The sequence below is a fragment of the Salmo salar genome, chromosome 25 (assembly GCF_965601325.2).
Source record: "Salmo salar chromosome 25, fSalSal1, whole genome shotgun sequence".
Classification (NCBI taxonomy): Eukaryota; Metazoa; Chordata; class Actinopteri; order Salmoniformes; family Salmonidae; genus Salmo; species Salmo salar.
The window spans coordinates 52257501-52285000 of NC_138315.1; the positions used below are offsets into that span (position 1 = coordinate 52257501).

The window sequence follows — 27500 nt, forward strand, 5'->3', positions numbered from 1 at the left end:
TCGGCTAGATCTAACTGGGGGAGTGGCTAGATCTGAGTGGGGGAGTGGCTAGAGCTAACTGGGGGAGGGGCTAGAGTTAACTGGGGAGGGGCTAGATCTAACTGGGGGCGTGGCTAGATCTGAGTGGGGGAGTGGCTAGATCTGAGTGGGGGAGTGGCTAGAGCTAACTGGGGGAGGGGCTAGAGTTAACTGGGGAGGGGCTAGATCTAACTGGGGGCGTGGCTAGATCTGAGTGGGGGAGTGGCTAGAGCTAACTGGGGGAGGGGCTAGAGCTAACTGGGGGAGTGGCTAGAGCTAACTGGGGGAGGGGCTAGAGCTAACTGGGGGAGTGGCTAGAGTTAACTGGGGAGGGGCTAGAGCTAACTGGGGGAGGGGTTAGATCTGAGTGGGGGAGTGGCTAGATCTAACTGGGGGAGTGGCTAGATCTGACTGGGTGGCTGGAGCGGATAGAGCTATCTTGGTGACTAATGGTATGTAAACAGGACTAATGCTATGCAAACAGGACTAATGCTATGCAAACAGGACTAATGATATGCAAACAGGACTAATGCTATGTAAACAGGACTAATGATATGCAAACAGGACTAATGATATGCAAACAGGACTAATGCTATGTAAACAGGACTAATGCTATGTAAACAGGACTAATGCTATGTAAACAGGACTAATGCTATTTAAACAGGACTAATGCTATGTAAACAGGACTAATGATATGCAAACAGGACTAATGATATGCAAACAGGACTAATGCTATGTAAACAGGACTAATGCTATGCAAACAGGACTAATGCTATGTAAACAGGACTAATGCTATGTAAACAGGACTAATGATATGCAAACAGGACTAATGATATGCAAACACACCATTAGATGTATAAAATTCACCCAGTCCTAGAGAGAGGCTGTTGTTTACTGCGGCTGTTGTTTACTGCGGCTGTTTATTGTTTACTATTACTGTTTACTGAGGCTATTACTCCATACATATCTACTCCATACACTACTGTACATATCTACTCCATACATATCTACTCCACACATATCTACTCCATACATATCTACTCCATACATATCTACTCCATACATATCTACTCCATACACTACTGTACATATCTACCCCATACATATCTACTCCATACATATCTACTCCATACATATCTACTCCATACATATCTACTCCATACACTACTGTATATACCCAGATGATATGCCGTGCATATGAACACACTCACATCTCACCAAATAATGCATAGTATGAAGGTGTCTGGAATCTGCTTCTCCGATGTAAATCCCCGACCACGCCCTGTAGGTGATGTCATGGCGACGCCGGCTAGCTGATCTCACGTCAGCGAGTCTAACGGTCGTCTCGTGTCGACCTGCTAACGTGCAGGCCGTCCAATCAAATGCATTTCTTCGCTATAACGTTTTTTTGTTTTTTTTGTGAGGGGACGAAAATGAAAAGGTTTCATTGTGACGAGGTTGATTAGTTAATAACATGTTTAACTATTTAAAACATTGTTTTGAATCTTTTACACAACTTTAGGTTGTGTCTTTAGATTTAGAGAAAATTACAAACTAATTGAATATTATTTTTTTTTTCTTCTCACTTTTCTCATTGACTTCTGAATAGAGGCCGACCGATTATGATTTTCCAACGCCAACACCGATTATTGGAGGACCAAAAAAATCCGATGCCGATTAATCGGCCAATTTAACACATTTAAAATAAAGAATAATAAAAAATTTAAAAATTCAAAATAAAAAAACAGGTTTGTAATAATGACAATTACAACAATACTGAATGAACACTTATTTTAACTTAATATAATACATAAATAAAATCAATTTAGCCTCAAATAAATAATCAAACATGTTCAATTGGGTTTAAATAATGCAAAAACACAGTGTTGGAGAAGAAAGTAAAAGTGCAATATGTGCCATGTAAAAAAGCTAACGTTTAAGTTCCTTGCTCAGAACATGAGAACATATGAAAGCTGGTGGTTCCTTTTAACATGAGTCTTCAATATTCTAACCTGGATTTCTTTTAGCTAAATATGCAGGTTTAAAAATATATACTTCTGTGTATTGATTTTAAGAAAGGCATTGATGTTTATGGTTAGGTACAGTCGTGCAACAATTATGCTTTTTTTCACAAATGCGCTTTTGTTAAATCATCCCCCGTTTGGCGAAGTCGGCTGTCCTTTGTTAGGAAGAAATAGTCTTCACAGTTCACAACGAGCCAGGCGGCCCAAACTGCTGCATATACCCTGACTCTGTTTGCAAGAGAAGTGACACATTTTCCCTAGTTAAAAGAAATTCATGTTAGCAGGCAATATTAACTAAATATGCAGGTTTAAAAATATATACTTGTGTATTGATTTTTAAGAAAGACATTGATGTTTATGGTTAGGTACACGTTGGAGCAATGACAGTCCTTTTTCGCGAATGCGCACCGCATCGATTATATGCAATGCAGGACAGGCTAGATAAACTGGTAATATCATCAACCATGTGTAGTTAACTAGTGATTATGATTTATTGATTGTTTTTTATAAGATAAGTTTAATGCTAGCTAGCAACTTACCTTGTCTTCTTACTGCATTCGCGTAACAGGCAGGCTCCTCGTGGAGTGCAATGTAAAGCAGGTGGTTAGAGCGTTGGACTAGTTAACCGTAAGGTTGCAAGATTGAATCCCCCGAGCTGACAAGGTAAAAATCTGTCGTTCTGCCCCTGAACAAGGCAGTTAACCCACTGTTCCTAGGCCGTCATTGAAAATAAGAATGTGTTCTTAACCTGACTTTCCTAGCTCTAAATATAAAAATAAAATAAAAAATCGTCAAATCGGTGGCCAAAAATACCGATTTATCGATTGATATGAAAACTTGAAATCGGCCCTAATTAATCGGCCATTCCGATTAATCAGTCGACCTCTACTTCTGAAACCCCAAACTCTGGCCTGGTCGGTTTGGTCTGCTTCCTGAAAGTCTTGTGAAGTTGAGCCTCTGGGATTAGAAACTCTGTGGTCTCACTATCACATTCACTCCACACACACACACACACACACACACACACACACACACACACACACACACACACACACACACGCACACGCACACAGACACACACACATATCCACAAAGTCAGGTTTTTAAGTCTGGTTCAGAGTAAATACTATGAAGCCGCGACTCTGCGTTGTGAATGATGTAAACGTCTGATTGTAAGTCATAATAAGAGCGTCTGCTAAAGCGTCTGCTAAGTCAGGATAAGAGCATCTGCTAAAATGACCCCAAAATATGTTGAAATGCGTTGGTTATATTAAAGCTGATAACCAAACCAATATCTCTTTCCACAGAACCACCTGAACCCTTCAGTTCTGCCATTGACCCTAGTACACAACCGTGTCTCAGCCCAGATTAAAACCCGTGCGGAATGATTTTCCGTTATCGGCAGAAATACACCAGACATTAATCTCAGTCCTGAAATAACAACCAATTCCTTATAATGTGTCCAATGGTTTGCTCTGTGATTTCTGTCCTCCTCTTCAGTCTTTAATGGGAGTTCCGTCCACGTTGGTGAAGAGGATGACGAAGAGGAGTTGAATCTTATATCTCCTCGTCAGGAAGGTCTGAGTCCAGCCCCAGGGGAGAGCTCTACCAGGCCCATCTCTGGACCAGCCCCAGGGGAGAGCTCCACCAGGCCCATCCCTGGACCAGCCCCAGGGGAGAGCTCTACCAGGCCCATCCCTGGACCAGCCCCAGGGGAGAGCTCCACCAGGCCCATCCCTGGACCAGCCCCAGGGGAGAGCTCCACCAGGCCCATCCCTGGACCAGCCCCAGGGGAGAGCTCTACCAGGCCCATCCCTGGACCAGTCCCAGGGGAGAGCTCTACCAGGCCCATCCCTGGACCAGCCCCAGGGGAGAGCTCTACCAGGCCCATCCCTGGACCACAGCCGGCCCAGTTTCAGTACCACCACACCAAGTCCTCCAAGAGCATGGACCTGGGTAAGACATTTACTGAATACTCTGGTTCACACTTCTCCCATCTCGTAAAGCCCTCAAACTCAACTCTGGACCTGGAAGCCAGTTTCACTGCTCCCCCCCCCCCATTTTCCGTATCCCCCTGGTATACAGTATATATTTCTCCGTATCCCCCTGGTATACAGTATATCTTTCTCCATATCCCCCTGGTATCCAGTATATATTTCTCCGTATCCCCCTGGTATACAGTATATATTTCTCCATATCCCCCTGGTATACAGTATATATTTCTCCATATCCCCCTGGTATCCAGTATATATTTCTCCGTATCCCCCTGGTATACAGTATATATTTCTCCGTATCCCCCTGGTATACAGTATATATTTCTCCATATCCCCCTGGTATACAGTATCTCTTTCTCCATATCCCCCTGGTATACAGTATATGTTTCTCCATATCCCCCTGGTATACATTATCTCTTTCTCCATATCCCCCTGGTATACAGTATATATTTCTCCATATCCCCCTGGTATACAGTATATATTTCTCCATATCCCCCTGGTATACAGTATATATTTCTCCGTATCCCCCTGGTATACAGTATATATTTCTCCGTATCCCCCTGGTATACAGTATATATTTCTCCGTATCCCCCTGGTATACAGTATATATTTCTCCGTATCCCCCTGGTATACAGTATATATTTCTCCATTGTTTTATGGGCTGCCAGTTGGGGAACGCTGCCTAACATGGTTTAACTAAGTACTGTACAAAGAGATGGGGGAACGATGGTGTCTCCCTAAATACAAAGAGATGGGGGAGGCTGGTTAGTTAAAGACAGTATAGTAATGACCAGTTAGGTTAGTTAGACAGTATAGTAATGACCAGCTAGGTTAGTTAGTATAGTAATGACCAGCTGGGTTAGTTAGACAGTATAGTAATGACCAGCTAGGTTAGTTAGACAGTATAGTAATGACCAGCTAGGTTAGTTAGTATAGTAATGACCAGCTGGGTTAGTTAGACAGTATAGTAATGACCAGCTAGGTTAGTTAAAGACAGTATAGTAATGACCAGCTAGGTTAGTTAGTATAGTAATGACCAGCTGGGTTAGTTAGACAGTATAGTAATGACCAGCTGGGTTAGTTAGACAGTATAGTAATGACCAGCTAGGTTAGTTAAAGACAGTATAGTAATGACCAGTTAGGTTAGTTAGACAGTATAGTAATGACCAGCTAGGTTAGTTAGTATAGTAATGACCAGCTGGGTTAGTTAGACAGTATAGTAATGACCAGCTAGGTTAGTTAGACAGTATAGTAATGACCAGCTAGGTTAGTTAGTATAGTAATGACCAGCTGGGTTAGTTAGACAGTATAGTAATGACCAGCTAGGTTAGTTAAAGACAGTATAGTAATGACCAGCTAGGTTAGTTAGTATAGTAATGACCAGCTGGGTTAGTTAGACAGTATAGTAATGACCAGCTGGGTTAGTTAGACAGTATAGTAATGACCAGCTAGGTTAGTTAAAGACAGTATAGTAATGACCAGTTAGGTTAGTTAGACAGTATAGTAATGACCAGCTAGGTTAGTTAGTATAGTAATGACCAGCTGGGTTAGTTAGACAGTATAGTAATTTTTATTTATTTATTTTATTTCACCTTTATTTAACCAGGTAGGCAAGTTGAGAACAAGTTCTCATTTACAATTGCGACCTGGCCAAGATAAAGCAAAGCAGTTCGACAACATACAACAACACAGAGTTACACATGGAGTAAAACAACATACAGTCAATGATGCAGTAGAAAAAAAATATAAATAAAAATAAGATTATATACAATGTGAGCAAATGATGTGAGATAAGGGAGGTAAAGGCAAAAAAATGCCATGGTGGCAAAGTAAATAAAGTATAGCAAGAAAAACACTGGAATGGTAGATTTGTAGTTTGAAGAAAGTTCAGAGATAAAATTGAAATAATATGGTGCAAAGGAGCAAAATAAATAAAATAAATAAATACAGTAGGGGAAGAGGTAGTTGTTTGGGCTAAATTATAGATGGGCTATGTACAGGTGCAGTGATCTGTGAGCTGCTCTGACAGTTGGTGCTTAAAGCCAGTGAGGGAGATAAGTGTTTCCAGTTTCAGAGATTTTTGTAGTTCGTTCCAGTCATTGGCAGCAGAGAACTGGAAGGAGAGACGACCAAAGGAGGAGTTGGCTTTAGGGGTGACCAGAGAGATATACCTGCTGGAGCGCGTGCTACAGGTGGGTGCTGCTATGGTGACCAGTGAGCGGAGATAAGGGGGGACTTTACCTAGCAGGGTCTTGTAGATGACCTGGAGCCAATGTGTTTGGCGACGATTATGAAGCGAAGGCCAGCCAACGAGAGCGTACAGGTCGCAGTGGTGGGTAGTATATGGGGCTTTGGTGACAAAACGGATGGCACTGTGATAGACTGCATCCAGCTTGTTGAGTAGGGTATTGGAAGCTATTTTGTAAATGACATCGCCGAAGTCGAGGATTGGTAGGATGGTCAGTTTTACGAGGGTATGTTTGGCAGCATGAGTGAAGGATGCTTTGTTGCGAAATAGGAAGCCAATTCGAGATTTCACTTTGGATTGGAGATGATTGATGTGAGTCTGGAAGGAGAGTTTACGGTCTAACCAGACACCTAGGTATTTGTAGTTGTCCACAAATTCTAAGTTAGAACCGTCCAGAGAAGTGATGCTGGACAGGCGGGCAGGTGCAGGCAGCGATCGGTTGAAGAGCATGCATTTAGTTTTACTTGTGTTTAGGAGCAGTTGGAGACCACGGAAGGAGAGTTGAATGGCATTGAAGCTCGTCTGGAGGGTTGTTAACACAGTGTCCAAAGAAGGGCCAGAAGTATACAGAATGGTGTCGTCTGCGTAGAGGTGGATCAGAGATTCACCAGCAGCAAGAGCGACATCATTGATGTATACAGAGAAAAGAGTTGGCCCAAGAATTGAACCCTGTGGTACCCCCATAGAGACTGCCAGAGGTCCAGACAGTAGGCCCTCCGATTTGACACACTGAACTCTGTCAGAGAAGTAGTTGGTGAACCAGGCGACGCAATCGTTTGAGAAACCAAGGCTACTGAGTCTGCCGATGAGGATGTGGTGATTAACAGAGTCAAAAGCTTTGGCCAGGTCAATGAATACGGCAGCACAGTATTGTTTCTTATCGATGGCGGTTACGATGTCGTTTAGGACCCTGAGCGTGGCTGAGGTGCACCCATGACCAGCTCTGAAACCAGATTGCATAGCGGAGAGGGTGCGGTGGGATTCGAAATGGTCGGTAATCTGTTTGTTAACTTGGCTTTCGAAGACCTTAGAAAGGCAGGGTAGGATGGATATAGGTCTGTAGCAATTTGGGTCAAGAGTGTCACCTCCTTTGAAGAGGGGGATGACAGCAGCTGCTTTCCAATCTATGGGAATCTCAGACGACACGAAAGAGAGGTTGAACAGGCTAGTAATAGGGGTTGCAATAATTTCGGCAGATAATTTTAGAAAGAAAGGATCCAGATTGTCAAGCCCAGCTGATTTGTAGGGGTCCAGATTTTGCAGCTCTTTCAGAACATCAGCTGAATGGATTTGGGAGAAGGAGAAATGGGGGAGGCTTGGGCGAGTAGCTGTGGGGGGTGCAGTGCTGTTGAATGCAGTAGGGGTAGTTAGGTGGAAAGCATGGCCAGCCGTAGAAAAATGCTTGTTGAAATTCTCAATTATAGTGGGCTTATCGGTGGTGACAGAGTTTCCTATCCTCAGTGCAGTGGGCAGTTGGGAGGAGGTGTTCTTATTCTCCATGGACTTTACAATGTCCCAGAACTTTTTAGAGTTGGAGTTGCACGAAGCGAATTTCTGTTTGAAAAAGCTAGCCTTGGCGTTTCTAACTGCCTGTGTGTATTGGTTTCTAACTTCCCTAAAAAGTTGCATATCGCGGGGGCAGTTCGATGCTAATGCAGAACGCCACAGGATATTTTTGTGTTGGTTAAGGGCAGTCAGGTCTGGGGAGAACCAAGGGCTATATCTGTTCCTGGTTCTAAATTTCTTGAAAGGGGCATGCTTATTTAAGATGGAGAGGAAGGCATTTAAAAAAAAATTGTTTGGGTACAGACCTGGATAGCAGGACAGAACTCTGCATGCTATCTCTGCAGTAGATTGCAACACCGCCCCCTTTGGTCGTTCTATCTTGTCTGAAAACGTTGTAGTTAGGGATGAAGATTTCAGAGTTTTTGGTGGACTTCCTCAGCCAAGATTCAGACACAGCTAGGACATCCGGGTTGGCAGAGTGTGCTAAAGCAGTGAATAAAACAAACTTAGGGAGAAGGCTTCTAATGTTAACATGCATGAAACCAAGGCTAATCACGGTTACAGAAGTCATCAAAAGAGAGCGCCTGGGGAGTAGGAGTGGAGCCAGGCACTGCAGGGCCTGGATTCACCTCTACATCCCCAGAGGAGCAGAGAAGAATAAGTATGAGGTTACGGCTAAAAGCTATAAGAATTGGTCGTCTGTGACGTCCAGAATAGAGAGAAAAAGGAGCAGGTTTCTGGGGGCGACAAAATAGCTTCAAGGTATAATGTACAGACAAAGGTATGGTGGGATGTGAGTACAGAGGAGGTAAACCTAGGCATTTAGTGATTATGAGAGAGATATTGTCTCTAGAAACATCATTGAAACCAGAAGATGTCATAGCATGTGTGGGTGGAGGAACTGAGAGGTTGGATAAGGTATAATGAGCAGGGCTAGAGGCTCTACAGTGAAATAAGCCAATAAACACTAACCAGAACAGCAATGGAGAAGGCATATTGACATTAAGGAGAGGCATGCTTAGCCGAGTGATCAAAGGGTCCAGTGAGATTCAGACAGCTAGCCGGGCCATAGGTAGCAAGCTGGTGGAAGATGGGAGGGAGGTCTGTTTTTAGCCACCTCGTGCGTTTCCGTCTGTGGGTTAGTGGGGTTCCGTGTGGAAGGGGGGACCAGTCCAAGTTGGCAAAATAGTTAGTTATAGTGGCCCAAGAAAAGTGTCCGATAGACCTATTCAGATCGCAGCCGAAAAGACAGCTAACGATTAGCGGGCCGCAGATGGGCGATCAGGTTACGTCGCGACGGAGGGGCCAGTTGGATAACTCCCTCGGGCAGATAACGTCGGTGGTCCAGTCGTGAAGACCCGATGGGGCTCCGCATCGGCAGTAAAACGGGTCAGGATAGGTGAGTTGTAGCCCAGGAGACACTTCAGCTGGCTAGCTCAGGAATAGCCCAGGAGTGGCTGACGGAACTCTTCAGCTGGCTAGCTGGCTAGCTCCGTAATAATGTGTGTTAATTCCGTGACCGACGTTGCCAATAGTCACTCAGGTAGCAGCTAGTTAGCTGCAAGATCCAGGTGTAAATGACCAGCTAGGTTAGTTAAAGACAGTATAGTAATGACCAGTTAGGTTAGTTAGTGTAGTAATGACCAGTTAGGTTAGTTAGTTAGTATAGTAATGACCAGTTAGGTTAGTTAGTTAGTATAGTAATGACCAGTTAGGTTAGTTAGTTAGTATAGTAATGACCAGCTAGGTTAGTTAAAGACAGTATAGTAATGACCAGTTAGGTTAGTTAGTTAGTATAGTAATGACCAGTTAGGTTAGTTAGTTAGTTAGTATAGTAATGACCAGTTAGGTTAGTTAGTGTATATTAATGACCAGTTAGGTTAGTTAGTGTATAGTAATGACCAGCTAGGTTAGTTAGTGTATAGTAATGACCAGTTAGGTTAGTTAGTATAGTAATGACCAGTTAGGTTAGTTAGTATAGTAATGACCAGTTAGGTTAGTTAGTGTATAGTAATGACCAGTTAGGTTAGTTAGTTAGTATAGTAATGACCAGCTAGGTTAGTTAAAGACAGTATAGTAATGACCAGCTAGGTTAGTTAGTATAGTAATGACCAGTTAGGTTAGTTAGTATAGTAATGACCAGTTAGGTTAGTTAGTGTATAGTAATGACCAGTTAGGTTAGTTAGTTAGTATAGTAATGACCAGCTAGGTTAGTTAAAGACAGTATAGTAATGACCAGCTAGGTTAGTTAGTTAGTATAGTAATGACCAGTTAGGTTAGTTAGTATAGTAATGACCAGTTAGGTTAGTTAGTTAGTATAGTAATGACCAGCTAGGTTAGTTAGTTAGTATAGTAATGACCAGTTAGGTTAGTTAGTGTAGTAATGACCAGTTAGGTTAGTTAAAGACAGTATAGTAATGACCAGTTAGGTTAGTTAGTTAGTATAGTAATGACCAGTTAGGTTAGTTAGTTAGTATAGTAATGACCAGTTAGGTTAGTTAAAGACAGTATAGTAATGACCAGTTAGGTTAGTTAGGTAGTATAGTAATGACCAGTTAGGTTAGTTAGTATAGTAATGACCAGTTAGGTTAGTTAGTTAGTATAGTAATGACCAGTTAGGTTAGTTAGTATAGTAATGACCAGTTAGGTTAGTTAGTATAGTAATGACCAGTTAGGTTAGTTAGTTAGTATAGTAATGACCAGTTAGGTTAGTTAGTATAGTAATGACCAGTTAGGTTAGTTAGTTAGTATAGTAATGACCAGTTAGGTTAGTTAGTTAGTATAGTAATGACCAGCTAGGTTAGTTAGTTAGTATGGTAATGACCAGCTAGGTTAGTTAGTTAGTATAGTAATGACCAGCTAGGTTAGTTAGTTAGTATAGTAATGACCAGCTGGGTTAGTTAGTTAGTTAGTATAGTAATGACCAGCTAGGTTAGTTAGTTAGTATAGTAATGACCAGCTAGGTTAGTTAGTTAGTATAGTTATGACCAGCTAGGTTAGTTAGTTAGTATAGTAATGACCAGCTAGGTTAGTTAGTTAGTATAGTAATGACCAGCTGGGTTAGTTAGTTAGTATGGTAATGACCAGCTAGGTTAGTTAGTTAGTATAGTAATGACCAGCTGGGTTAGTTAGTTAGTTAGTATAGTAATGACCAGCTAGGTTAGTTAGTTAGTATAGTAATGACCAGCTAGGTTAGTTAGTTAGTATAGTAATGACCAGCTAGGTTAGTTAGTTAGTATGGTAATGACCAGCTAGGTTAGTTAGTTAGTATGGTAATGACCAGCTAGGTTAGTTAGCTAGTTAGTATAGTAATGACCAGCTGGGTTAGTTAGTTAGTATAGTAATGACCAGCTAGGTTAGTTAGTTAGTATAGTAATGACCAGCTGGGTTAGTTAGTTAGTATAGTAATGACCAGCTAGGTTAGTTAGTTAGTATAGTAATGACCAGCTGGGTTAGTTAGTTAGTTAGTATAGTAATGACCAGCTAGGTTAGTTAGTTAGTATAGTAATGACCAGCTGGGTTAGTTAGTTAGTATAGTAATGACCAGCTGGGTTAGTTAGTTAGTATAGTAATGACCAGCTAGGTTAGTTAGTTAGTATAGTAATGACCAGCTGGGTTAGTTAGTTAGTATAGTAATGACCAGCTAGGTTAGTTAGTTAGTATAGTAATGACCAGCTGGGTTAGTTAGTTAGTTAGTATAGTAATGACCAGCTAGGTTAGTTAGTTAGTATAGTAATGACCAGCTGGGTTAGTTAGTTAGTTAGTTAGTTAGTTAGTATAGTAATGACCAGCTAGGTTAGTTAGTTAGTATAGTAATGACCAGCTGGGTTATATATAAAGTGTTGAACCAGAAGTACCAAGCGTACAGTATACTCAGATATCTCCCCACCAAATTCTCCTCTCTGTGCGATAGTCAACCTCTATAATCCTATTCCTCCTCTCTTTAAATGCTTTAATAAAGGGATGATAGATAGAGAGGGGTTTTACTGTGAAGCGGTAGGGAGAGATGAGAGGAGGAGAGGAGAAGAGGAGGGAGGAGAGGAGGAGGAGAGGAGAAGAGGAGGATGAGAGGGGAGGAGAGGAGGATGAGAGGAGGAGGGAGGAGAGGAGGAGAGGAGAAGAGGAGGAGAGGAGGACGGAGGAGAGGAGGGAGGATGGTAGGGAGGAGAGGAGGGAGGAGAGGAGAGGAGGAGGATGAGATGAGGGAGGAGAGGAGGATGAGAGGAGGGAGGAGAGGAGGATGAGAGGATGGAGGAGAGGAGGAGGGAGGAGGGAGGAGAGGAGGGAGAGGAGGATGAGAGGAGGGAGGAGGGAGGAGAGGAGGATGGAGGAGAGGAGAAGGGAGGAGAGGAGGGAGAGGAGGATGGAGGAGAGGAGGAGGGAGGAGAGGAGAGGAGGGGGAGGAGAGGAGGGAGAGGAGGATGGAGGAGAGGAGGCGGGAGGAGAGGAGGAGGGAGGAGAGGAGGGAGAGGAGGAGAGGAGGATGAGAGGAGGGAGGATAGGAGGAGGGAGGAGGAGGAGGAGAGGAGGGAGGGGTGGAGGAGGGAGGAGAGGAGGATGAGAGGAGGGAGGAGAGGAGGAGGAGGAGAGGAGGGAGGGGAGGAGGAGGGAGGAGAGGAGGATGAGAGGAGGGAGGAGAGGAGGAGGGAGGAGGAGGAGGAGAGGAGGGAGGGGTGGAGGAGGGAGGAGAGGAGGATGAGAGGAGGGAGGAGAGGAGGAGGAGAGGAGGGAGGGGAGGAGGAGGGAGGAGAGGAGGATGAGAGGAGGGAGGAGAGGAGGAGGGAGGAGGAGGAGAGGAGAGGAGGGAGGGGAGGAGGAGGGAGGAGAGGAGGATGAGAGGAGGAGGAATGATGTTAGATGTGTGCTCTGCCTGCTGGGCTATTGGCTGGAGGGGAGAGAAGGAGAGAATCAGTGGCAAATAAAATTGAAATGTTGGCGCTGGGCGGAAATTCATTTTCTTTATGGGTTTGATGTGTCTCATCGCTCTAAAATACACACCATAAAAACTGAACACTGCAGCACATTTCCACATATTAGCTAAGGATGACCCTATTAACTCTCTTTTCTATCGACTCCCTCCATCAGAGAGAGAGGGAGGGAGGGAGAGAGGGATGGAGGGAGGGAGGGGGATAAGAGAGAGAGGGAGGGAGAGAGGGATGGAGGGAGGGAGGGGGATAAGAGAGAGAGGGAGGGAGGGAGGGGGGGAGGGAGGGAGGGGGATAAGAGAGGGAGGGAGGGAGGGAGGGAGGGAGGGAGGGAGGGAGGGAGGGGGATAAGAGAGAGAGGGAGAGAGGGAGATGGAGGGAGGGTATAATTTTTCACTGAATGCAGCAGAATGAAACTTCATTGGGTTCCCAGCAGCGTAGACTGCCACAGAGCTAGATTACTGTCCTCACCTCACCACCCCCTATCTTCTGCCTGTCTCTCCCCCTCTACCCACACAACCATGGAGAGATTCAGTTGGGAGATATGAGCAATGGGCCATCCTGTCTGGGACTTGGGGGATTGGTGATGGTCTTTTTTTATTGGCTCCTGAAGTATCCTAGACTATCAGCTTAGTGATCTGTTATGGTATTGGAACTATCCAACGAGTATTCCGACCCACCTTTGCTATTTAGGTACTTTTTATCATGTTTATTTTTACTTTTACTGTCCACAAAGTTCATATTATTATCTCATATGATCGCCAATCACTTCTGGACATTGACAGTTACTAATGTTGATTTTGACTTGAAATATTACATTTTACATTTAAGTCATTTAGCAGACGCTCTTATCCAGAGCGACTTACAAATTGGTGCATTCACCTTATGATATACAGTGGAACAACCACTTTACAATAGTACATCTATATCTTTTAAGGGGGGGGGGGGGGGTTAGAAGGATTACTTTATCCTATCCCAGGTATTCCTTGAAGAGGTGGGGTTTCAGGTGTCTCCAGAAGGTGGTGATTGACTCCGCTGTCCTGGCGTCGTGAGGGAGCTTGTTCCACCATTGGGGTGCCAGAGCAGCGAACAGTTTTGACTGGGCTGAGCGGGAACTGTGCTTCCTCAGAGGTAGGGGGGCCAGCAGGCCAGAGGTGGATGAACGCAGTGCCCTTGTTTGGGTGTAGGGCCTGATCAGAGCCTGAAGGTACGGATATGGGCTACTAAAACGCTGTAGGCGTAAACGCGGGAGACGAGGTGAAATTGAGGCGAAGAGAAAACGGAACTGTTCTCTCCCCTCCGTTCTATTGGCCAAATGTCCAGTCACTGGAGAATAAGATGGATGATGTCACGCCCTGGCCATAGAGAGGATTTTGTTCTCTATTTTGGTTAGGCCAGGGTGTGACTGGGGTGGGCGTTCTATGTTCCTTTTTCTATGTTTTTGTATTTCTTTGTTTTGGGCCGAGTATGGTTCCTAATCAGAGGCAGCTGTCTTATCGTTGTCTCTGATTAGGAACCATACTTAGGCAGCCCTTTTCCACCCACCTGTGCTTTGTGGGATCTTGTGTTTGTGTAGCTGCCTGTGAGCAGCCCAGAACGTCACGCTTCGTCTTCATCTGTATTGTTTTGGTGAGTTTTCATATTTATTAAACATGTGGAACTCTTAAGTAGGCTGCGCCTTGGTCTGCTCCTTTAGACGATCGTGAAAGAAGAGCTTTGTTCAAGAGTCTTCAACCAGAGGGAAGCTGCTATATGATATGTCTCAACTGAAACGTCGCTGGATGATGACGCTACGCACGTAGTACTCGGTGGATTCTCCATGCGGTGGCAGGATCGGACGGCGGCTTCGGGGGAAAACTAAAGGAGGTGGCGTATTATTTCATTAAATAAATAACAACTGGTGGCGCTGCTTCGAGTGTGAAGGAAATCTCCAGCTTTTCCATCACATGACATGGAATACTTCTGGGTAAAGCTGCAGACCCATTTATCTACCAAGAGAGTTCTCATCTGTAATTATCACAGCTGTCTACATACCACCCCTTCTAGTCAACACCGTTCTGGAACTCAACAAACCGTATGGAGCCATAAACAAACAGGAAGGATACAAGACTGTTTTGCTAGTACCAGACTGAGGTATGTTCCGGGATTGGCGACATTGTCCCCACCAAAGAAGACTTCCCTGTGACTCAGTTGGTAGAGCATGGTGTGTGCAACGCCAGGGTTGTGGGTTCGATTCCCGCGGGGGGGCCAGTACAAAAAAAAAATGCATTAAATGAAATGTATGCACTCACTACTGTAAGTTGCTCTGGATTAGAGCGTCTGCTAAAATGACTAAAATGTAGAAATGTAAGACCTGGGATTACAGACAAACACATTAGGCTAGAGCGACCACTTACAATGAACGAGACACGGACGTAGACAAGATGTCCTGCTCCGACGAGACATCAAACATGCAAAAGGAACACTGTGTCTTGTGTGAAAGCCACTATGTTTCCAGATGGCTCTCTGATCATGCTGTCTGCAGCCAATGTGAGCAAAACGTTTAAACAGGTCAACGATTACAGAACTGCAAAAGCAGCAGCTACTCTTCCTGGGGTTTATTATGGATCCCCGTTAGTTCCTGTCAAGGCAGCAGCTACTCTTCCTGGGGTTTATTATGGATCCCCATTATTTCCTGCCAAGGCAGCAGCCACTCTTCCTGGGGTTTATTATGGATCCCCATTAGTTCCTGTCAAGGCAGCAGCTACTCTTCCTGGGGTTTATTATGGATCCCCATTAGTTCCTGCCAAGGCAGCAGCTACTCTTCCTGGGGTTTATTATGGATCCCCATTAGTTCCTGCCAAGGCAGCAGCTACTCTTCCTGGGGTTTATTATGGATCCCCATTAGTTCCTGCCAAGGCAGCAGCTACTCTTCCTGGGGTTTATTATGGATCCCCGTTAGTTCCTGCCAAGGCAGCAGCTACTCTTCCTGGGGGTTTATTATGGATCCCCATTAGTTCCTGCCAAGGCAGCAGCTACTCTTCCTGGGGTTTATTATGGATCCCCATTAGTTCCTGCCAAGGCAGCAGCTACTCTTCCTGGGGTTTATTATGGATCCCCATTAGTTCCTGCCAAGGCAGCAGCTACTCTTCCTGGGGTTTATTATGGATCACCATTAGTTCCTGCCAAGGCAGCAGCCACTCTTCCTGGGGTTTATTATGGATCCCCATTAGTTCCTGTCAAGGCAGCAGCTACTCTTCCTGGGGTTTATTATGGATCCCCATTAGTTCCTGTCAAGGCAGCAGCTACTCTTCCTGGGGTTTATTATGGATCCCCATTAGTTCCTGTCAAGGCAGCAGCTACTCTTCCTGGGGTTTATTATGGATCCCCATTAGTTCCTGTCAAGGCAGCAGCTACTCTTCCTGGGGTTTATTATGGATCCCCGTTAGTTCCTGTCAAGGCAGCAGCTACTCTTCCTGGGGTTTATTATGGATCCCCATTAGTTCCTGCCAAGGCAGCAGCCACTCTTCCTGGGGTTTATTATGGATCCCCATTAGTTCCTGTCAAGGCAGCAGCTACTCTTCCTGGGGTTTATTATGGATCCCCATTAGTTCCTGCCAAGGCAGCAGCTACTCTTCCTGGGGTTTATTATGGATCCCCATTAGTTCCTGCCAAGGCAGCAGCTACTCTTCCTGGGGTTTATTATGGATCCCCATTAGTTCCTGCCAAGGCAGCAGCTACTCTTCCTGGGGTTTATTATGGATCCCCGTTAGTTCCTGCCAAGGCAGCAGCTACTCTTCCTGGGGGTTTATTATGGATCCCCATTAGTTCCTGCCAAGGCAGCAGCTACTCTTCCTGGGGTTTATTATGGATCCCCATTAGTTCCTGCCAAGGCAGCAGCTACTCTTCCTGGGGTTTATTATGGATCCCCATTAGTTCCTGCCAAGGCAGCAGCTACTCTTCCTGGGGTTTATTATGGATCACCATTAGTTCCTGCCAAGGCAGCAGCCACTCTTCCTGGGGTTTATTATGGATCCCCATTAGTTCCTGTCAAGGCAGCAGCTACTCTTCCTGGGGTTTATTATGGATCCCCATTAGTTCCTGTCAAGGCAGCAGCTACTCTTCCTGGGGTTTATTATGGATCCCCATTAGTTCCTGTCAAGGCAGCAGCTACTCTTCCTGGGGTTTATTATGGATCCCCATTAGTTCCTGCCAAGGCAGAGTCTCATAGCAAAGAGTCTGAATACTTATGTAAATAAGGTATTTCTGTTTTTTTATTTGTAATACATTTGCAAATATATAAAAATAGGTTTTTCTTCATCATTATGGGGTATTGTGTGTAGAATCCAAAACAATAATACTATTTAATCCATTTTAGAATAAGGCTGTAACGTAACAAAATGTGGAAAAAGTCTGAATACCTTCCGAAGTCACTGTATATCAGCCCTCTGATTACGATGAAGATTAAGACTTGCCGCTCTGTTCTGGGCCAGCTGCAGCTTAACTTGGTCTTTCCTTGCAGCACTGGACCACACGACTGGACAATAATCAAGATTAGACAAAACTAGAGCCTGCAGAACTTGCTTTGTGGAATGTGGTGTCAAAAAAGCAGAGCATCTCTTTATTACGGACAGACCTCATTCCCCCATCTCTACAACCATTCAATATGTTTTGACCATGACGGTTTACAATCTAAGGTAACGCCAAGTAATTTAGTCTCCTCAACTTGTTCAACAGCCACACCATTTATTACCAGATTCAGCTGAAGTTTAGAACTTAGGGAATGATTGGTACCAAATAAAATGATCTTTGATTTATAGATGTTCAGGACCAGTTTATTACTGGCCACCCATTCCAAAACAGACTGCAATTCTTTGTTAACCTCTTGGGGCTAGGTGGGACGCTAGCGTGCCACCCGTGGTGCACTCCATCAACAGCAGGTGCATTTCAAGAGCGGCAAATTTGAATCCAATAAAAATGTCAAAATTCAAATTTTTCAAAAATACAACTATTTTACACCATTTGAAAGATAAACATCTCCTTAATCTAACCACGTTTTACGATTTCAAAAAGGTTTTACGGCGAAAGCATACATTTAGAGTATGTTAGGACAGTACATTTACAAGAGTTGTGTGTAATGTTTTGTCAAGTCAAAGACAGGGTCACCAAAACCATAAAACCAGCTAAAATGATGCACTAACCTTTTACAATCTCCATCAGATGACACTCCTAGGACATTATGTTAGACAATGCATGCATTTTTAGTTCTATCAAGTTCATATTTATATCCAAAAACAGCGTTTTACTATGGCATTGATGTTGAGGAAATCGTTTCCCTCCAATAACCGGCAGTCAAGTCAGCGTCACAAATTAAATAATTAAAATTAGAAAACATTGGTAAAATATTATATTGTCATTTAAAGAATTATAGATTTACATCTCTTGAACTCAATCAACTTGCCAGATTTAAAAATAACCTTACTGGGAAATCACACTTTGCAATAATCTGAGCACTGCGCCCAGAAAAATACGCGTTGCGATACAGACTAGACGTCATGTTGTGGAGATCTAAAATCGAAAATACTATGTAAATAATCCATTACCTTTGATTCTCTTCATCAGATGTCACTTCCAGGTATCACAGGTCCATAACGAATGTAGTTTTGTTCAAAAAAGCTCATCATTTATGTCCAAAAATCTCCGTCTCATTAGCACATGATGTAAGCCAGCCGGACTTCTCGTCATGAACGAGGGGAAAAAATATATTTCCGTTCGTTCAAACATGTCAAACGTTGTATAGCATAAATCATTAGGGCCTTTTTTAACCAGAACATGAATAATATTCAAGGTGGACGAATGCATACTCTTTTATAACGTATTGGAACGAGGGTACCCAACATGAACACGCGCGCCAGGTGTCTAATGGGACATCATCGTTCCATGGCTCTTGTTCGGTCAGATCTCCCTCCAGAAGACTCAAAACACTTTGTAAAGGCTGGTGACATCTAGTGGAAGCAATAGGAAGTGCCAAAATATTCCTAAGCCCCTGTGTTTTTCAATGGGATAGGTTTAAAGTCAATACAACACATCAGGTATCCACTTCCTGTCAGAAAATGTCTCAGGGTTTTGCCTGCCAAATGAGTTCTGTTATACTCACAGACACCATTCAAACAGTTTTAGAAACTTTAGAGTGTTTTCTATCCATATATAATAAGTATATGCATATTCTAGTTACTGGGTAGGATTAGTAACCAGATTAAATCGGGTACATTTTTTTTATCCAGACGTGCAAATGCTGCCCCCTAGACCCAACAGGTTAAGGGTTTCAGTGACTTCATTAGCTGTGGTTGCTGATGCGTATATGGTTGAATCATCAGCATACATGGACACACATGCTTTGTTTAATGCCAGTGGCAGGTCATTGGTAAAAATTGGAAAGAGTAGAGTCCCTAGAGAGCTGCCTTGTGGTACACCACACTTTACATGTTTGACATTAGAGAAAACCCTCTCTGAGGGTAATTTCAAAGGCAGCACTGAAATCTAACAGTACAGCTCCCACAATCTTCTTATCATCAATTTATTTAAACCAATCATCAGTCATTGGTGTCAGTGCAGTACATGTTGAGTACCCTTCTCTATAAGCATGCTGAAAGTATGTTGTTGATTTGTTTACAGAGAAATATCATTGTATTTTGTCAAACACAATTTTTTTTCCAACAGTTTGCTAATAGATGGCAGCAAGCTGATAGGTCTGCTGTTAGAGCCAGTAAAGGCCGGCTTTACCACTCTTGGGTAGCGGAATGACTTTGGCTTCCTTCCAGGCCTGAGGACAAAGACTTCCCTCTAGGCTCAGATTAAAGATTTGACAGATAGCAGTGGCTATAGAGTCAGATACCATCCTCAGCAGCTTTCCATCTAAGTTGTCTAAGTTGTCAATGCCAGGAGGTTTGTCATTATTGATCGATAGCAGTCATTTTTTTCCCACCTCTCCCACACTAACTTAACAAAAGTCAAACTTCTAATGCTTTTCTTTCGTTATTAATTTTTGGCTGACTGTTCATTGTTGGCATTTCCTGCCTAAGTTTGCTAGCTTTGCCAAAGAAGTAATCATTAAAATAATTGGCAACATCAAATGGTTTTGTGATGAATAAGCCATCTGATATGATGAAAGATGAATTTGTCTTTCTGCCTCATTTAAAGTATTCCAAAGTTTACATCGCATACACTATCAAGCATTTCACACACATGATTTAGATACTGACTGTTAGCACTTGGTGGCCTATAGAAACACCCCAATAGAAAAGGCTTTAGATGTGCCAAGTGAACCTGCAACACTTCAATAACACTTGACATAAGATCTTCTCTAAGCATTACAAGGATATGGCTCTCAATATATATATATATACAGCAACACCTCCCTCATTTCTGTCTCTTCTATAGATGTTATATCCTTGTATTGTTACTGCTGTACCATCAAATGAATTATCTAAGTGAGTCTCAGAAATGGCTAATATATGAATGTTATCTGACGTTAGCAAGTTATTGATTTCATGAACCTTATTTCTAAGGCTGCATATATTAATATGAACTATGTTCATCCCTTTCCTGGGGGGCTTATCAGAGATCGATATAATATGGAAAAGGGCAAACAAAGCAAGAGAAAAACATTCAGCAGTCCATTAATCAATCGGTGTGTGTGTGTGTGTGTGTGTGTGTGTGTGTGTGTGTGTGTGTGTGTGTGTGTGTGTGTGTGTGTGTGTGTGTGTGTGTGTGTGTGTGTGTGTGTGTGTGTGTGTGTGTGTGTGTGTTGTCGGTGTGTGTGTGTGTGTGTGTGTGTGTGTGTGTGTGTGTGTGTGTGTGTGTGTGTGTGTGTGTGTGTGTGTGCGCTGCGGGGTTGAAGCTACGAACCCATAGTCTTGGCTCTCTCATCCCATCCAGTCTTTTGGGAAAGATGGTGGACAATGATCCTGTCATAGCAGATGTAAGCAATGTCCCCACGCGCTCTGGCAGCTTTCATGGCTGGGATCAGTTCTTCCCTCTTCTGACGCACAGCTTCAGATTAGTCCACGCTGAGGTAAATATATGTTCCTCTCAAGTTCTTATCTTTTTCCAGAACAGCTACCTTGTCCTTGAACCTGGGCCGGTGTTGGGTTTTCCAGTCCTGTGGGCGCGCTCCACCTCAACCTTCCTGTGGTCCATTTTCAGTTTCTCACAGATAATTTCACCACACTTTGTCCTCAGACTCCGTCCAGGTCTCATGTGTAGATTATGCAATTCCATCCACAACCATGTTACTCCTGCCTTGATTGTCGCTCTGATTTATCCGTCATTGTTAGCATGGATTCACACACAGAACTGATGTCCTCTCTCAATGATACAGATTGCTTTCATCTTGTCGTTCTCCTGTTTAAACTCATCGAGCTAACCCTGGGAGAACTGCAAACTGTTATTCAGGTCCTGGACCTCTTTGGTTCGTTGACTCTACCAGTATCTTGGACACAGCACTTGAAGTTATTTACTCGTTGTTGTAACAACTTCTTGTAGAACTCTTTTTTTTGTTTTTAAAAGATCCTTCACCTGTGATCGAGAGACACCATTGGCCTCGACGGTAAGACCACCGGCTTTGGTCTTTGTCATGGTAGCTAGAAAGGTAGGTTACGCTGTTATTATTAAATCCGTGGTCCCAGCCACAATGGCTAACCGTGTCCCGGGCTGCGTTCAACCCTCAATAAAACCCAGCTAGCTTGATAGGCAGCTAGTTAGCTCCTCAGACCCGGACTTGGTTGGCAGGATCACTGGACAGAGAGTAGCCGTCCGAGCAACTGATGCCAACTGGGTTGCTGGATCCTAACTCAAATGTTAGCTAGCTACTAAGAAACATTTTCCAATACACTTTTAAAACGACACACTTTCCAAAACAACAAACCCGAGCTCTCCTTCATTCCACATTCAACAGATGAGCTTCCCTGAGACGGTTTCTGACGGTTAGTTCAGAAATTCTCGGTTGTGCAAAGCCACAGTTTCATCAGCTGGTCTCAGACGATACCACAGGAGAAGAAACAGGATGAGGAGTAGTTTTTTACATGTTCCCTCAGAGCTCAGTTTGTGAAAGTAGGTTTTACATTTTCCTTTCACCTTGGTTTGGAAAGTAGATTTTCACAGACCAAAGATCTTTGATGAAACACGACACTAAATAAAGAAGTTGGTGCTTTAGGCTGCTTCTTCCTTCTCTGTTTGTGGATGTAGTTTTCCTCAGACCAAAGATCTTAGATTAAAAAAGTAAAACATTAGTAAAAACAGCAGTAGGAGGCTGATCCTAGCTCCTCCCTCCTCTTTGCTCATCCAGTAGGAGGCTGATCCTAGCTCCTCCCTCCTCTTTGCTCATCCAGTAGGAGGCTGATCCTAGCTCCTCCCTCCTCTTTGCTCATCCAGTAGGAGGCTGATCCTAGCTCCTCCCTCCTCTTTGCTCATCCAGTTGGACGCTGATCCTAGCTCCTCCCTCCTCTTTGCTCATCCAGTAGGAGGCTGATCCTAGCTCCTCCCTCCTCTTTACTCATCCAGTAGGAGGATGATCCTAGCTCCTCCCTCCTCTTTGCTCATCCAGTTGGACGCTGATCCTAGCTCCTCCCTCCTCTTTGCTCATCCAGTAGGAGGCTGATCCTAGCTCCTCCCTCGTCTTTGCTCATCCAGTAGGAGGCTGATCCTAGCTCCTCCCTCCTCTTTGCTCATCCAGTAGGAGGCTGATCCTAGCTCCTCCCTCCTCTTTGCTCATCCAGTAGGAGGCTGATCCTAGCTCCTCCCTCCTCTTTGCTCATCCAGTAGGAGGCTGATCCTAGCTCCTCCCTCCTCTTTGCTCATCCAGTAGGAGGCTGATCCTAGCTCCTCCCTCCTCTTTGCTCATCCAGTTGGACGCTTATCCTAGCTCCTCCCTCCTCTTTGCTCATCCAGTAGGAGGCTGATCCTAGCTCCTCCCTCCTCTTTGCTCATCCAGTTGGACGCTGATCCTAGCTCCTCCCTCCTCTTTGCTCATCCAGTAGGAGGCTGATCCTAGCTCCTCCCTCCTCTTTGCTCATCCAGTAGGAGGCTGATCCTAGCTCCTCCCTCGTCTTTGCTCATCCAGTAGGAGGCTGATCCTAGCTCCTCCCTCCTCTTTGCTCATCCAGTAGGAGGCTGCTGCTCCTTCCCTCTTGGTTTCTGGAGAATCTAGACAGCAAGGTGAACTGGTTGGTTGGTTTCTGGAGAATCTAGACAGCAAGGTGAACTGGTTGGTTGGTTTCTGGAGAATCTAGACAGCAAGGTGAACTGGTTGGTTTCTGGAGAATCTAGACAGCAAGGTGAACTGGTTGGTTTCTGGAGAAACTAGACAGCAAGGTGAACTGGTTGGTTTCTGGAGAATCTAGACAGCAAGGTGAACTGGTTGGTTTCTGGAGAATCTAGACAGCAAGGTGAACTGGTTGGTTTCTGGAGAATCTAGACAGCAAGGTGAACTGGTTGGTTGGTTTCTGGAGAATCTAGACAGCAAGGTGAACTGGTTGGTTGGTTTCTGGAGAATCTAGACAGCAAGGTGAACTGGTTGGTTTCTGGAGAATCTAGACAGCAAGGTGAACTGGTTGGTTTCTGGAGAATCTAGACAGCAAGGTGAACTGGTTGGTTTCTGGAGAAACTAGACAGCAAGGTGAACTGGTTGGTTTCTGGAGAATCTAGACAGCAAGGTGAACTGGTTGGTTTCTGGAGAATCTAGACAGCAAGGTGAACTGGTTGGTTTCTGGAGAATCTAGACAGCAAGGTGAACTGGTTGGTTGGTTTCTGGAGAATCTAGACAGCAAGGTGAACTGGTTGGTTTCTGGAGAATCTAGACAGCAAGGTGAACTGGTTGGTTTCTGGAGAATCTAGACAGCAAGGTGAACTGGTTGGTTTCTGGAGAATCTAGACAGCAAGGTGAACTGGTTGGTTGGTTTCTGGAGAATCTAGACAGCAAGGTGAACTGGTTGGTTTCTGGAGAATCTAGACAGCAAGGTGAACTGGTTGGTTTCTGGAGAATCTAGACAGCGAGGTGAACTGGTTGGTTGGTTTCTGGAGAATCTATACAGCAAGGTGAACTGGTTGGTTTCTGGAGAATCTAGACAGCAAGGTGAACTGGTTGGTTTCTGGAGAATCTAGACAGCAAGGTGAACTGGTTGGTTTCTGGAGAATCTAGACAGCAAGGTGAACTGGTTGGTTTCTGGAGAATCTAGACAACAAGGTGAACTGGTTGGTTTCTGGAGAAACTAGACAGCAAGGTGAACTGGTTGGTTGGTTTCTGGAGAATCTAGACAGCAAGGTGAACTGGTTGGTTGGTTTCTGGAGAATCTAGACAGCAAGGTGAACTGGTTGGTTGGTTTCTGGAGAATCTAGACAGCAAGGTGAACTGGTTGGTTTCTGGAGAAACTAGACAGCAAGGTGAACTGGTTGGTTTCTGGAGAAACTAGACAGCAAGGTGAACTGGTTGGTTTCTGGAGAAACTAGACAGCAAGGTGAACTGGTTGGTTTCTGGAGAATCTAGACAGCAAGGTGAACTGGTTGGTTGGTTTCTGGAGAATCTAGACAGCAAGGTGAACTGGTTGGTTGGTTTCTGGAGAATCTAGACAGCAAGGTGAACTGGTTGGTTGGTTTCTGGAGAATCTAGACAGCAAGGTGAACTGGTTGGTTTCTGGAGAATCTAGACAGCAAGGTGAACTGGTTGGTTTCTGGAGAAACTAGACAGCAAGGTGAACTGGTTGGTTTCTGGAGAATCTAGACAGCAAGGTGAACTGGTTGGTTTCTGGAGAATCTAGACAGCAAGGTGAACTGGTTGGTTGGTTTCTGGAGAATCTAGACAACAAGGTGAACTGGTTGGTTTCTGGAGAATCTAGACAACAAGGTGAACTGGTTGGTTGGTTTCTGGAGAATCGAGACAGCAAGGTGAACTGGTTGGTTGGTTTCTGGAGAAACTAGACAGCAAGGTGAACTGGTTGGTTTCTGGAGAATCTAGACAGCAAGGTGAACTGGTTGGTTTCTGGAGAATCTAGACAGCAAGGTGAACTGGTTGGTTTCTGGAGAAACTAGACAGCAAGGTGAACTGGTTGGTTTCTGGAGAATCTAGACAGCAAGGTGAACTGGTTGGTTTCTGGAGAATCTAGACAGCAAGGTGAACTGGTTGGTTGGTTTCTGGAGAATCTAGACAACAAGGTGAACTGGTTGGTTTCTGGAGAATCTAGACAGCAAGGTGAACTGGTTGGTTTCTGGAGAATCTAGACAACAAGGTGAACTGGTTGGTTGGTTTCTGGAGAAACTAGACAGCAAGGTGAACTGATTGGTTGGTTTCTGGAGAAACTAGACAGCAAGGTGAACTGGTTGGTTTCTGGAGAATCTAGACAGCAAGGTGAACTGGTTGGTTGGTTTCTGGAGAAACTAGACAGCAAGGTGAACTGGTTGGTTTCTGGAGAATCTAGACAGCAAGGTGAACTGGTTTGTTTTCTGGAGAATCTAGACAGCAAGGTGAACTGGTTGGTTTCTGGAGAATCTAGACAGCAAGGTGAACTGGTTTGTTTTCTGGAGAATCTAGACAGCAAGGTGAACTGGTTGGTTTCTGGAGAAACTAGACAGCAAGGTGAACTGGTTGGTTTCTGGAGAATCTAGACAGCAAGGTGAACTGGTTGGTTGGTTTCTGGAGAATCTAGACAGCAAGGTGAACTGGTTGGTTGGTTTCTGGAGAATCTAGACAGCAAGGTGAACTGGTTGGTTTCTGGAGAAACTAGACAGCAAGGTGAACTGGTTGGTTTCTGGAGAAACTAGACAGGAATGGGAACTATTTCAGTCAGTATAGAGAGCAGAGAGGGAACATTACTCATTACCTTTCTCCTCCCTACCTGCTGTCCTGTCAGCAGCACACACCACTCAACACACACCTGCCACTCACTCTACACACACACACACACACCGGTTCAGAGATGTTATCGGTGTGACCCCGGAGGGTAGGTCTCAGCAAGCCAGTTACAGTCCCAGCAGTGGGTTCTCTATTGATCACAAACCTCCCAGTTGGCCTCGTGTCTGTCATTACCACTCCTCCCAGTTGGCCTCATGTCTGTCATTACCACTCCTCCCAGTTGGCCTCATGTCTGTAATTACCACTCCTCCCAGTTGGCATTGTGTCTGTAATTACCACTCCTCCCAGTTGGCATTGTGTCTGTAATTACCACTCCTCCCAGTTGGCCTTGTGTCTGTAATTACCACTCCTCCCAGTTGGCCTCATGTCTGTAATTACCACTCCTCCCAGTTGGCATTGTGTCTGTAATTACCACTCCTCCCAGTTGGCCTTGTGTCTGTAATTACCACTCCTCCCAGTTGGCCTCATGTCTGTAATTACCACTCCTCCCAGTTGGCATTGTGTCTGTAATTACCACTCCTCCCAGTTGGCATTGTGTCTGTAATTACCACTCCTCCCAGTTGGCATTGTGTCTGTAATTACCACTCCTCCCAGTTGGCATTGTGTCTGTAATTACCACTCCTCCCAGTTGGCATTGTGTCTGTAATTACCACTCCTCCCAGTTGGCATTGTGTCTGTAATTACCACTCCTCCCAGTTGGCATTGTGTCTGTAATTACCACTCCTCCCAGTTGGCCTCGTGTCTGTCATTACCACTCCTCCCAGTTGGCCTCATGTCTGTAATTACCACTCCTCCCAGTTGGCATTGTGTCTGTAATTACCACTCCTCCCAGTTGGCCTCATGTCTGTAATTACCACTCCTCCCAGTTGGCATTGTGTCTGTAATTACCACTCCTCCCAGTTGGCATTGTGTCTGTAATTACCACTCCTCCCAGTTGGCATTGTGTCTGTAATTACCACTCCTCCCAGTTGGCCTCGTGTCTGTAATTACCACTCCTCCCAGTTGGCCTCGTGTCTGTAATTACCACTCCTCCCAGTTGGCATTGTGTCTGTAATTACCACTCCTCCCAGTTGGCCTCGTGTCTGTCATTACCACTCCTCCCAGTTGGCCTCATGTCTGTAATTACCACTCCTCCCAGTTGGCATTGTGTCTGTAATTACCACTCCTCCCAGTTGGCATTGTGTCTGTAATTACCACTCCTCCCAGTTGGCCTCATGTCTGTAATTACCACTCCTCCCAGTTGGCATTGTGTCTGTAATTACCACTCCTCCCAGTTCGCATTGTGTCTGTAATTACCACTCCTCCCAGTTGGCATTGTGTCTGTAATTACCACTCCTCCCAGTTGGCATTGTGTCTGTAATTACCACTCCTCCCAGTTGGCATTGTGTCTGTAATTACCACTCCTCCCAGTTGGCCTCGTGTCTGTAATTACCACTCCTCCCAGTTGGCCTCGTGTCTGTAATTACCACTCCTCCCAGTTGGCATTGTGTCTGTAATTACCACTCCTCCCAGTTGGCATTGTGTCTGTAATTACCACTCCTCCCAGTTGGCCTCGTGTCTGTCATTACCACTCCTCCCAGTTGGCCTCATGTCTGTAATTACCACTCCTCCCAGTTGGCATTGTGTCTGTAATTACCACTCCTCCCAGTTGGCCTCATGTCTGTAATTACCACTCCTCCCAGTTGGCATTGTGTCTGTAATTACCACTCCTCCCAGTTGGCATTGTGTCTGTAATTACCACTCCTCCCAGTTGGCATTGTGTCTGTAATTACCACTCCTCCCAGTTGGCCTCGTGTCTGTAATTACCACTCCTCCCAGTGTGCCTCGTGTCTGTAATTACCACTCCTCCCAGTTGGCATTGTGTCTGTAATTACCACTCCTCCCAGTTGGCCTCGTGTCTGT

The 27500-nt window shown here is 44.6% G+C and overlaps 1 protein-coding gene across 4 annotated transcripts in view; it reads left to right on the top strand.

Annotated features, from left to right (window-relative positions):
- The window catches only part of pard3bb (par-3 family cell polarity regulator beta b), a 563164-nt gene that overhangs the window by 253965 nt on the left and 281699 nt on the right, over window positions 1-27500 (top strand). For all 4 annotated transcript variants that reach the window (XM_082969211.1, XM_082969213.1, XM_082969212.1 and 1 more), the window contains one exon: window positions 3543-3998. In XM_082969211.1, the coding sequence (XP_082825337.1) occupies window positions 3543-3998 (456 nt within the window). The remainder of the gene's footprint in view (window positions 1-3542; window positions 3999-27500) is intronic.